Source organism: Rhyacophila brunnea, unplaced genomic scaffold, assembly GCF_057557595.1.
Source record: "Rhyacophila brunnea isolate RB1 unplaced genomic scaffold, BYU_Rbru_1.0 scaffold_18, whole genome shotgun sequence".
Taxonomy (NCBI): Eukaryota; Metazoa; Arthropoda; class Insecta; order Trichoptera; family Rhyacophilidae; genus Rhyacophila; species Rhyacophila brunnea.
The window spans coordinates 19,212,775-19,226,276 of record NW_028232837.1 but is presented as its reverse complement, the minus strand read 5'-3'; the positions used below and the strand labels follow the sequence as shown (position 1 = coordinate 19,226,276).

Genomic DNA, 13,502 nt, shown 5'->3' with positions numbered 1-13,502 from the left:
TGAAGGATGCACGTCCTTCAACTTGTGTTTTAATAATCTGAATTTTTCAAAGTGATTTTCTTTGATCCATATTTTGTATTCGATTCGCTATTGTGCATGTCTATTTACATACTCTGTAGGTATATATTTTTATATGATGTGATTTCATACCTTTGAATTATTGATACTTGTAAATTAATATGATAATTTGTCAATTTAATATTGATTATACTCATGTACCTACTTAGTTATATACTTTGTTAATTTTAATGTAAGTACCATATTATTATGATAATTAAATAATAATACATTTTGAAGTTTCTGTATTTATTATATTGAAGATATCCACCAATGAACATCAATGAATATTAATAATTTTAATAATATTCCGTTTCTCCCGCACGCCTATGGTCTCGAACGTTTGTATACGCATATGTCCACTCACTCACACAACCAAACACACGGCACGCAGCTTCACTTACCAAGGCAATGTGAAGCGTCTATCTGTATCTATTGTCTAAGTTAAAATCTGATTTTTCCTTCACCTCCAAACTTTCAAATGGCGATATCTCAAAACTATGTTTTTAGGGTTGGTGACTTTTGCCTGAACGGTGACGATATGCTCTTCCAGTAGCTAAAAATGGGTGTGACAAATACAAATTGTCATTTTCCGACATTGCTGCGATTCCGATAACAGTATTTTCATGATGACTTCTGTCGTAATGAGGTTTGCGCAAACGTACTTGTGCCGTGTGGCCATCACAAAGTGTTCCGTATTTTTTGCACAAACTATACCGCACAGGCAAGTCACTGTCGTCTAGCCGACGCATAAGTCTTTAAGCACTCGCCTGATAGCGGTAAGTGTGCTTAAATCCCACACAGATTCCAGGATTTTTTTTAAATACGTGTGTTTCCAAGTAACTTATTTTAAATACAGAATGCCACATTCTTGACCCTTGCAGAAGTGAAAAAATATAGGATTTGTGATGGCAATATTTAAACGAAAAAAAACAGCAGGTTTGTATTAAATAATTTAATTTGAGTATTCTTAAAAATACATATTTATATTTCACAGCATATAACATTGACATTTTGAGTCTTAAAACAATGGATATAATTAAAACACTCATAAACCAGCACTATCAATAAATTGTATCTATATTAATTTATTATCTACAAGGCAATAAATCCATAATATTACTTGTTACATAAGATGTAAATTCAGTTTTTTTTTACATAAAAATAAACTATTTATAACTTCAAACTATGGCATTTTGTTTGGTAATAAAATATACTTTTACAAAAATAGTTATTCTCTAATAATTATTATTGAATTATTAATAAAAAAAAATAGTCATCCAGGATAGGTAAAGAATTTCATTATAATTCCTATAAAATAATACACGCTTATTTCTTATTATTTAGGCTTTCAAGTTTGAAAAATATAATGAAATTTATGAAAAAAAATGTTTATTTATTTTCAGATTCTATTTATAATAGATCTATAAGAGTAAGTAAAACTTATATAAATTATCATTTATCAAAAATAAAACAATTCAAAGATAATTTCTAATAAAAAGCACCTTTTCATTTTATTATTGTCCATAGAACATTACCGATAGTTATTTTTTATGCATCGTTTTAAAAAGTGCTTAAAATAACACAAATAAATTTTGTTATATTTTATTCTACATTATCTATCATCTATTTATATAACATATATTAGTATTTCTTATTATGAAACAGAAGACCTAGGTCTTTGGCACACAACATTTAAAAAAATACATAATTCACTTTCTTTTCCGTGAATAACAAACATTCAATCACTAATAAAATTATTCCAAAGTGTGTATCTACAAAAAATATCTGCGCACTAACGACGTGGATTATTCTCGATTGTTAATTAATTTACGCATGCAACGGAGTTTCTGTAGTTCTCGATATTGTATTTTAGATTGAAAACGTCATCTGTGTGAGACTGCTAAGGTATGTAATTCATTTATCCTTCATGTTGTATGAGAAAACATTATATACACGTAATATACAAATGCAATAAATTATGGTTGTTTTTATTTACTTATAACTAATCAATAATACATATTATCCATTAAATCAACTTGTGAATACATTTACTTTCAATCAAAAATTCTTGGCCATTAAAATTGTTCGATTAAAAATACTTAATATAATCTACAGAATAAATTTGTCATAATTAGAGGAATGTATAAATTCACAAAGAGGCACAATATTTCATTAAACTTTTTACCTCGCATTCTAAAAAATACCCCACAAAAAGTTCTTCAGTTATTATGCCTATATAAGACATTATTTAAAAATCACTAATACATATTGTTAATCCTTCTAAGAAGTCATAATTTAATCCTAAGCTTGCTTATATAGCCCCCCGCAAGGCAATTGTTATTGTTTCAAATGCATGTTTCGTTGTACAATGTAATTATATGGCTTTAGTCAAAATGTAACTGTAAACTGAATTGAATAGTTAGTTAAACATAGCTTTAGAGACATTTATGTACAAGTGACTCTCAATTTACCGGGGTCAGGTTAAAAAAAAAAAAAATATTATAATCGTCGTTTTCAAACTTTTTAAAAATTAAAATCTTTGCGAAAGACATACTTGAATTTGAATTAAATTTTGCATTTGTGATAGCCCTACCGAAAAGTGCTCCGCTATTATTATAACATTTTCACAGATTATTCATTACCTGTCAGTAACCATTTAACAAAAGTAAGGTAAGAATATTATAATACTTACGAATTTAGATTAAAATGAGAATAAGTTTTTCCAACTACTTAACTACCCATTTAAATCGAGAGTCAACTGTATTACTATTAATTTGAGCCAGCTATCTCTTTTTAAAACATATTAGTGAAAAATGATTTTTCTGTAACACAACCTCGAAATTAACACCTTAAATTAAAATATAATAATATAACATGTATCGCAGAAAGTTAATTGATAATCATACATTATAAAAATATGTACACAGTTTTGTTTATAACTTCATCCGATAGAGTGCAGCCCGAAAATAATAAATGATTGAAATATTTAACTTAGCCCTGTGTCAAATTGCTGTATGTATTTATTTAGTTTATCAATATTATACTTGTGACAACACGATGACAGGTTAATATCATCCAGGTGTACATGGTCCTAAGTTTCAATAGTCTTCATGCCATATTGATCTTTGACGATATGTTATAGAAGAATTCCCCAAATACCGTGTACAAAAACACCAATAAATCCCGTTACCAAGCAGGTATATTTCGCTATATGTGCTATGTTTGCATGCATCAGACAATGGAACAATAAAATTCTATCATCTGTTTGCAGGCGGATGAGTGTAGATCTGTACTAGACTTTAAAAAATTATAGAGGAAAATTTTAGTAATGCTAAACAGTAAAAGAATTTGCAAACAGTGATATATTATAATAATATACTCACAAGGGATCTTTATTATATATATATTTCGCAATGAAATTTATCCATAGAGTGAGCTGTGTTTGATCTTCTCATATAGTGTAGTCGTAGATATGTGATTGTAGTAATAAAATTCAAGAGATCAAACAGACATGGCATATCACGATATCGTACTCAATCAATTATTGTGAAAATGAGACGACCTCGGAGGGGGGGGCGGCGTGTCGGGCAGTTCAGGCTGGAAGGTGCTCCCCTGGAAGCCGAGCATCGCTTCGAGTGCGGCCGCGCCCTCTTGGGATGCCTGCGAAGACGCGGATGCCGGCGCAACCCTCGGAGGTACGTTCAGCGTGTCGTAATCTCGCTCCCCGCTTCGTTGGATTGTCGCGTACGTGTTATCCACCTGCGGGGAACATTAAACAATTCAATCAGATTGTGAGAAATAATTCACATTAGCAACATACTGTTGGAATAATATAATATATAACGTTATTGTATTAAAGTTAACCATCTGTATATTAATCACGTAATCATTTACTATACAGCCATTGTATCAGTAGCGAAGGGTGGAGGTAAGCAGTTAAGATCCGCCATAAATAGTGGACATTAAACTTTGTTAGTCATACGTATTTGTTTTTATTGAACTAAGACTACGATTTATAGATGATGTTGGATAGTTTTTAAAAATCAATTAACCCCTGCCTAAACCAAACCATAACAGTTTTGGTATACTTTGGGCGATGCGACAAAATTGGGCACACTTTTTCATTCACATTTATTTGTTTTTGTTGGAATAAGAATATATACATATTACATAATATTATATTGTTGGTTCATTTTTTTAAATTCATTAAACCCTGCCTAAACCAAACTATATAAAATATATAAAAATATTATTCTGTCTACAAAACATCCAAAGTTATGTATGATATATAAGTGTAGATATTTTATAGATAGATGAGTATTTTTTGACTATCTTCTATTATGGCTTGGTTTTCGCAGCATTTTTAAAAATATGTATAAATAAATTATAGTCTTATTTAAATGAAAACAAATATGTATGATTGACAAAGTTTAGTGTGCACTATTTATGACGGATCTTAACAGCCTACCTCCACCTTTCGCCACTGCATTGTATTGTATTGTCTTTTAATATAAAGTATAACGAGCCTATTAATTGCGTATTCATATCATATTACATAAATACAACATCTGGTAACACTACAGATTTTTTTTTAATTTGGTTAAATTGGTAGCTATTGAAATTTTAATAGTTTTCATAAAAAAACCAATACAATATTATTTGTATATAAAATGGCCACCTGGTGTTAATGACTTTACTTTGGTTACTTACTTCATTAGTATTATTTGATATTTGACATGATTGATAATCTAGATTTTAAATATTGATCTTTTAATAAACAAATCAGGCTTGCAACATGGCTTGGCGTTTTTATCTCTGAGCACAAGGGTGTAGCTGCTAGAAGTACCTGCAATGTATAATGATTTGCAGCTATTTTAATCATTAGCCTTACACATATTCAAACATAGGTGATTAAGTGGCCTTAAGTAATGTTTAACTTTACGCCACTAATATCAGCGTCTTAGTTGAGGCAAACTTAACCGCGACATCTCTGCATTTGGCCATTACTGTACTGTTAATGGCTCTATTTTCCTTCCAACGTTTTTGGTTTCCATTTATTAATATGTTACTATTTTTACACAAAGAAAGGTACGACAACCTATCTTCAACCGTTAAGTATCAATTTGGATATTATTTATTATAGTGGTATGATATAAATGAATTTACAGGAGGCAAGTCTTGCGACTGCGGTGATCCCTCGTTGTTCTCTCCGAAGACGTTCATGGTGAGCTCCTGCTCTTCATAGAGGCGCAGCTTGTGCTCGGCCCACAGCGGGTTCTCAGTGCTGCTCAGCTCTTGCAGCAGCCGCCGACTTCGCTCTCGCACCGACCCCTTCTCCCCCGCCACATTCTCTGCCGGAAGAGGAAGTACCCTGCGAAGCAATACCATTATTAACCCACCGGGAAAGCTAAACTAGACTAGCGCAAGACTTCAAGGGGTTGAAAAGACCATGAAACAATTACCAAATCACTAAAACTATTTTTTATTATTATTCTTATTATTTTTCATAATATAGAACATAATATGATAATTGGTCAATAATATAAAATTTTTCACATATGTACTCCATAAAGTAATTATAGTACATCTGTCATTTCTTACCATTGTTTTAAACAGCTGCAGACAACGATAAATGTAACGATTCCGGTAAATAATACAATGAGAAGTGCAATTAGCGCTGCCAGGGCAGGGTCAAATGAATCCGGAGTACCTGAAACAGATTATTACAGAGAAAAAGATGTAGATATGATTGTTGGCAGAAGGCGTGCAAATAATCCATCATTCAGTATAAAGAAATGTTTCTATGACTATGTCACACTATATTACACTGATTAGGAGGGAGTAATTCTAAATATCTCAGTTAAAAATTAATAATAATTTGCATGAATCCATAGACAGCAATAGCATAGAAGCAAAAGCACTCATCCTAAAAGTGAAAGACATAATATGTTCAAGTCCCACTCGGTCAGACTTTTTTTCTAGAATTTTTTCTAATATATAGTATGCTTCTGTATGGTTTTTCAACATTATTTACTTTAGGCCGTACAGATAGTATCCGTTGCTCTATCTAACTTTTTCTTAGGCTTTACATTTTTTTTTTCGACCATGTTGATCTATATTTTGCCACACATTAATTTTATACGCGGTGTAAATGGGAACTCTGCCATTCTTGGTATAGTATTGACTTGCAAGTCCCTGATAATTATCATAAAAATCGGGAGCATCTGCTGTTTGTCCTAAAGTGCAGAACTAACCAGCCATTGGTAATGCCAATTGGGAGGTCGATAACTGTGTTCAATCAAATCACTCTTAAAATATATGCTTCCTTATTAAAAAAAAAAAAGCAGTATACTCCACCTATGTAGTACCTGTAAAATCTATATATAATCAAAATCGGCATACTATATGTATTTCTACTCTAGGTATTTTGTAAGTTTCTATTTATTGTTATTGAGATACCTTTATTAGCCGTGCTGGCTGCAACCACTGTTTCGATTCCAGTGTCAGCGTACAGATCTTTAAGTTGGTCATACTGCGCGTCAATCATTTCAAATACTCTTTCAACCGGCAACACTGCCAATGTGTAAGGATCCACCACGTGCATGTGGACATCACACCTGATGACAAAAGTAAAAGAATTATTCGACATCATCTAATATTCTCTCTCTATCAACTAACATCCTATTACTCTAGCAACATTCGCCGTTACCAAACTCTACAATTTTTCAACACATCCATTTCTTTGGGCAATGTTCACATTCATACAACTCAGGGTCGAATTAAGAATTTGCAGGCACTTGCGTTACATGTATATATTAAAAAAAAAAAAAAGGAGGAAATCAAAACAATGGGCAATTTGGTTTTATGAAAATTTTACATGTGCAAAACAATGACTAATGTAATGTTTAGGTTCCATTATCTCGAAAAATAAATCGAAAACACCAATGTTTTTTTACATTCCTATCTAGAAATTGTTTATCAGGAATGTTTTTTTTTTTTTTTAGACCATGTCCGATCCTAATAGGATCATATGGGCCTCCACAGAGTGGAGGTTTGTATTGACAGATTTTTGTTTTTTACGAGAAATGGATGTCAGCCACTTGCTCAACCTATTAGGTCCATACCCTGACACACACAAATTGAAAAACAATATGTGTACTTGCCAGACCCAGGATTCGAACCTGGGACCCACGGCTTTATAGTCCAACGCTTATGCCGCGCGGCCACCGTGGGCCGTATGTAATGTATTAGTGAATGTTTTATATTGATAAGGTCATTAACAAAAACGTCAGTTTTACTGCACATACTGAGTACTGGACTGCCCCCAAATTGTAGTAAAACGTATTTTCGGCATTATCACCTGTGGAGTAGTTATTAAATAAGCTTTTAATGCTATAATGTATGGTACAAGTGTGAATGTTACCAGTCTTTGAAATCGTTCTGCGGGTAATGTTTGATGGCGTTCACAACGAAAATGGACTTGGTGGCATTGGCGAGGCGGGACACCACCATTGCTTGCTGTTTGTTCACCTGGGCGCAAGGACGCGAGAAGACCATCCGAACCAGCTGTTCGTTTGTCACTATCCACACCTGAAAGGAAAACAGAGGATGTGTCGTATAAATAGAGAAATTTTGACTATATATAATATGTATATTGGTGTAAGTGGATCATTCATACTGTTGTTTTCTTATTAAAATAAGTCTGTAGCTGACGAAGTTCAAACGAAAATTTGCAGCCTAGTTTTCTTCTGTATATTCAATTAACATGGTTCTTCAATAACATATTATTATGTATTCTGAAGACAGTTAAATGTCTATTTATAATTGTGTGATTTTTGGGTAAAACACATACCCACTCAATTTAATTTTTGTCGAAAGTGAGCTCTAAAACGATTTGATAATATTGTTTTTGCTTTACCTTTAGGGTACAAGTTAAGAGAATATAACTATTTTCCAGTTGAGGATGATTGACTTTGTTGATTGGATGTTGTTTTTTTCCATTCTAATTTAGAACAAAAATAATAACTTGCAACCTCAGAGCAATGATAATATAGAGAGCGGCTATTTTTCGGCAAAATGAAGCCATGTTTCTTGCGTATAACGCACAGTAGAACCTCGATTTTATTATTATCAACTTAACTATGAAACATTATACTATCGTGTTGCTTCTCAGTACGGCTACCAAATTTAAACATAACATAGTTAACTATATGTTCTACTAAAATAATTAAAAATAATTACCATTAACTTCATATTTAACACAAAAATAATAAACTTCAGCAAGACATGCTCGCAGTTTTTAAATGAATGTAATCAGTCGTATCCATTTTTACCGGCTACGTTTACAAAAAATATTTAATTCAGTCGTAGAAATTCTACCTTACTCTAACACATAGAGCAGAGATATAAGCGTGCCGAATGCTTACTCACTCGCACTTATGGTTCGTTTTTGTTCAGGCCTTGGTTGCAACTAATGTTTTATGTAAATACCTCTTCCTATATTCATTTCCTTTCGCGGATTAGGCCGGTACCGACTTTGGGTTATCTTATAATAATGATTTAGTTATGAGTATTTTACGTTTGATTTAGTTATATTTAGATTTAAGAATAATTGTCCAAACAAACATTTCACTTGCAACACCCAGTCTATTCTAAAGCCTCAATTACATTGAGCTTCTTTACGAGCTGTTTATTGGCGAATTTACAATCTGCCTGTAAAGACGCCCAGTGTAATCATCGAATAAGCTAATAAGCAGGTTGTAAACACTCTACCGAGAAAAGTTGAAAGCCGGTCAACTTTATACCCTACACGCCGGCGTGTGGGCCTACTGCGTCTGCGCAGTACCAACCTCCCGGTAAAAAAACGAACTACGTTCCGTCAAAATAGTGGCTAGCTTGTGGCTTTTCAGCGAATGGAAAGTTTTGTGTGTAATCATCAAATCGCAGTAGCTGCACCGCCCGCTTTTAAATTCGCCAATAAACAGCTCGTAAAGAAGCTCAATGTAATTGAGGCTTAAGAAGAGACGGGGCTCATTGAATTTCGAGAAATCAACTAGATGTTTGTGTTCGTCAGTTTTAAATACACACAGGGATGCATTAAATTTGCATACTAATCATAAATTCAGAGAGGAAATAAGTGTTCAAAATGACATGTATGTCACCAACGAATGCACTTTGATACCTAGCAATCTTCTCATTCATAGAATAATTATTATTGTAAAATATACTATGCTGTAATTGTCTTTTTTAAATAAACGTCTCTCCTTTGCAAGTTCTTTTATCATGTGTAAAATCGTGAGACAACAATGAATTAATATCTCACCAGAACGTCAGCACCGGCCTGACGATAAGGAGGCTGCGTCTCCTGCGCAATGATGTTCAAAACAAAGCGGTCTTGGTTGTACTCCTCCATAAATTCCGCAGTCAGAAGCAGACCTGTCAACATATGCAGTACGTAGTAGAATATATTCTTATTTTTAATTAACTATTTCTTTTATTCAAACGAATAATTCACAAGATTTAAGAATATATCATTCTGATTATTGAACATTATATAATTTTAGAAAAACATGATTTCGAAGAGCGCTGAGTGGTAGGTATTTAATAGCCAATAGCTTCAATATTGTCGTCATTAGTATGTCGTCCGTAGCATAATGGTTGAATGCGACGAGTTTGGGGCGTTTACCCGTGGGAGATGCCGGGTTCGATTCCTGACCGGTTGGCTTACTTTTTTCAAAAGAGTTTTTTCTATTGATATACTCTCTCAGTTAGTGTTTTTCTAAAATTATATAATGTTCAATATTCTTATTTATTGTCATCACATGAAAAAATGTCATGAATCCGATCTGTTATAACTTACCTTCTTGAGTGACATTGAAGGGAGACGGCACAATCGAGCCGCTGGATTGCATGTTGCCAAATTTGTAAAGATGTGAAGCGGCGATGAGATATGTGATTGTACCATTGGCCTCGAAGTCCGGGTCTTTTGCTTTGACAGAGATGATCAATTCACTGTTCTTGGCTGACGACTTTACACCTATAGAACAGAAAACAGTTAAGTCAACAGATATTTTGGATATACGAGGCGTCTAAGAGCAAAAACCGATAAGTCACACATATTTTTCAGAACAATATGTAAATAATCTATAACTTCTAAAGAGCGCCAAAATTATAAAAAAGAAATGTTTAAAAACCTAACGATTTACAGAAACCGATTATCTAGCAGGGGTGCCCAACCCAAATCGTTTGGTGGGCCAAAAAAAAATATTACTGAGCTTAGGTGGGCCACACATATAAAAAAATAAAACAAAGAACTTATTATAATACCCATAATTAATGTGACACTTGTTTTTGTGTATTGTTTGATATCTTTTCATATCGATTGGTAATTTAGCGGACGTGCATCGCAGTTGATTGATCATGTTTTCATCGAGCAACCTGCTGCGACACTTTGTTTTTACTACATTTAATTTCAAAAAGAACGATTCACAGCGATATGTAGTCCCAAATGCTGCTGTAATGCACATTGCCAGTCGTTTTAATTTTGGAAATTTATCATCGAGGATATATTTCTGATAAAACTCAAGCTTATTCCCTTCGAACATGCACTTAAACTCTATGCTTGATTGCAGTTTCATTTGTAAATGTTCAAAAAGCTCCCAAGTTGCAACTTGACCAGACCAAAGAACGTTCGTATTGTGACTAACACGAGTAAGTTTAGTAACAGTTGAAACGGTGTAATGACTAATGAATGATTTCTCGATTGGTCAATGGTGAGATTATAGCCGTCTTACTCTCACTACTGTATTAAGCATAAAAACAGGTACTGCAGCACAACATGAAAATTCTAATTTCACAAAATATAATATAAATGTGATAAATTTACGAGAATGTGTTTTTTTTATTGTATGAATACCAAAATGCAAAATATAGAAAGCTGAAAACTTAAAATGGGCCATGGCCGCAAAAAGTCTTCATTTGGGCTGCAGGTTTCCCATGCCTGATCTAAAATAAGATAATTTTTCTAACTTTTCATAACGGGTGATAGACCCAATGCGTAGAGTTCTCCCGCAAATACATTGTAGACATAAACAGCATAAATGCTACCAACATATCCGATGTGCGTACTGACATACAAAATTTCATATTAAATAAATTCTCTTTTGTGTTAATGCAGAGAAATTCAAACCACTAAGCATGTCATTGAGACCTGTGTTCTGTATGCTTTCCCTGGGGACTATTCGTGGGTATTCTGCGAAAAAGCACTAAGTCAAAATTTTGCTGTTTTGACTTAATGATGAGGTAATCTTATTAAGGCCATGCATTAGTTGAGGCACGGTCTAAAAAGATCGTTGCTAGGCGATGCGCGGATTGCGGGTGGCGGGTGAAAATGACGCCTGTCAAACGAAATATTATTTGTCATATAAATCCAACACACGTCCATTTTATGTTCTGTTTATTGTTCTATTAGTAACAATAATGATATTTTCATTGACATGTTTTCTTTTTAAAGTAAATGGGTAACGTTTTTAGTCATCTTTACACGATTTTTGAATTAATTGACCCGTCGCCATCACGCAGCAAAGTGACGTGTTCCTGGGTCAACATTCTCTCACTGAATGGCAGCGAGTCCAAAATTTCGTCGCGCGTACAGTTGAAAATTATTTGGCGTTTCACTGATGCGTCACCTTAAGAGTACGCTCTATAGTTTACAAAAACACACACAGTCATATCTATAAAACTGGCGAAGATAATTTATGTTATAAGTCAAAAAGACATACATCAATTCAGAGAAAAGGCACTAAAAGGACTTAGTGCATTTGCTTCTCTCATTCTCAGGATATATTCACAAAATTCTGCGTGCGAAACTGCACTAAGTCATACTCAAAGCAATATCGCAGAAAGGAATTTGCCTTTTATATGTATAAAACAAGTTAAGACCGTCCAAACTTTCAAACTCGATTATCTCAAAACTAGTATTTTTGACTTAATGCTTATTCGCAGAATACCCACGTATTGTGCACCGAGTTGTTGAAAAAGCGCTGGCACGGTTTGGACACTACCGGTGCATCTCTATTGAGAACTTTCTTGACAATGTGAATTTATGTCGGTGGCTATGGTTTTGTTTCTGTGGATATTTCTATACTTGTCTTATTGTCATCTACACCCTACCACTACACAAGTGAATGAATAAATTAGAATACATCAATATTATAAGTACTTATACAAAAAATGGCTGAAATTTGAGAAAATATATTAAAAATTTAGTATCGCAAATTAATAGTTTACTGGTAGAATTGAGTTTGTACCTGCATCAGTGTTGCCATCTTTTTCTATGCTGATTATAGTACAAAGGCGTTAAAATTATAGTATTTCTAAAAAAAATATACTACAGGAACATTTTTCGTCTTGAATCCTAAGTATTTTGGTATATTTGGCGTAAAATTATAGTATATACTATAATTACAGTACAGTTGGCATCACTGACCTGCATCATAAACGGCTTTTTCAAATTTAGGCGGATTGTCGTTCTCGTCGAGTATTTTAATTTCCACACGTGTAATACTTTTATCCTTTTCAGTTTTGAAGGTCCCATTGATGTCCTCGGTGGTGGCTTGATCGACCACTGTTATGATTGGTTTTGTTTTTTCATTGATTACGGGTTCATTTCCCGCGTATATTGTCAATGAATACTCGGCTTCATCCTCTCTGAAAAGTAATCAAAGAAATTTATGATTATGTTTTGAATATATTATAGTACATAAGTAAGTACTATTATTACAATGATATTAGAAACTAAACCATATTTTATTTATGTATATAAAATAGATTATAAAAGTGTAAACATTGAAAAACATTAAACATTAAAATAAGCTTGAAATAAATATTTTTTTTTATTGGGTGTTTGCAAGTGTCTTCCAGTAATACCCATTATAAGTTCGCATGTTGTTTTACATGTCTTTTGATGATGAATTCAGCGGTAGTCTGTGGACATAAATAGCGAACACTAAACTTTGTCAGACATACTTATATTTTTGTTGAACTGAGAATACAAATAATTTGCGATTCTGCAATTATTGCAGTTAGTGTTGGTTAGTTTTTAAAATTTAACTAAACCCTGCCTAAATACCATATACAAATAAAAAACCATATTTACATAATTTTACATAATATTCTATACATAGAATAGTATTTTTTATTAATTATGGTTCGGTTGAGGCAAAGTTTAAGGCGAATTCTTTGCCTCAATTTACGATCAAATGTGACTTCAACGCCATCTAAAGGCATATAGGGGAGAGCAGGTAGGATTCGTACACAGGGAGCATTCGTACAGTGGCGATATCTTCACTATCCAATTCATTGGCGTGCTCACGTTTGTATGTAAGACTCCCGCTCATACGCATAGTGTAACCGCGGGGCAGGGCATCAGTGCGGCCAACAGC

The 13,502-nt window shown here is 33.4% G+C and overlaps 1 protein-coding gene across 1 annotated transcript in view; it reads right to left on the bottom strand.

The window, feature by feature from the left end:
* Positions 1–3,456: 3,456 nt before the first annotated feature.
* The window catches only part of Cad87A (cadherin 87A), a 131,660-nt gene continuing 121,614 nt past the window's right edge, over positions 3,457–13,502 (bottom strand). The window contains exons 29-36 of the mRNA XM_085945392.1: positions 12,548–12,768; positions 9,920–10,096; positions 9,383–9,495; positions 7,484–7,650; positions 6,520–6,677; positions 5,662–5,770; positions 5,227–5,431; positions 3,457–3,819 (exon numbers count right to left, since the gene is read on the bottom strand). Of these exons, the coding sequence (XP_085801518.1) occupies positions 3,598–3,819; positions 5,227–5,431; positions 5,662–5,770; positions 6,520–6,677; positions 7,484–7,650; positions 9,383–9,495; positions 9,920–10,096; positions 12,548–12,768 (1,372 nt within the window). The 3' untranslated portion in view covers positions 3,457–3,597. The remainder of the gene's footprint in view (positions 3,820–5,226; positions 5,432–5,661; positions 5,771–6,519; positions 6,678–7,483; positions 7,651–9,382; positions 9,496–9,919; positions 10,097–12,547; positions 12,769–13,502) is intronic.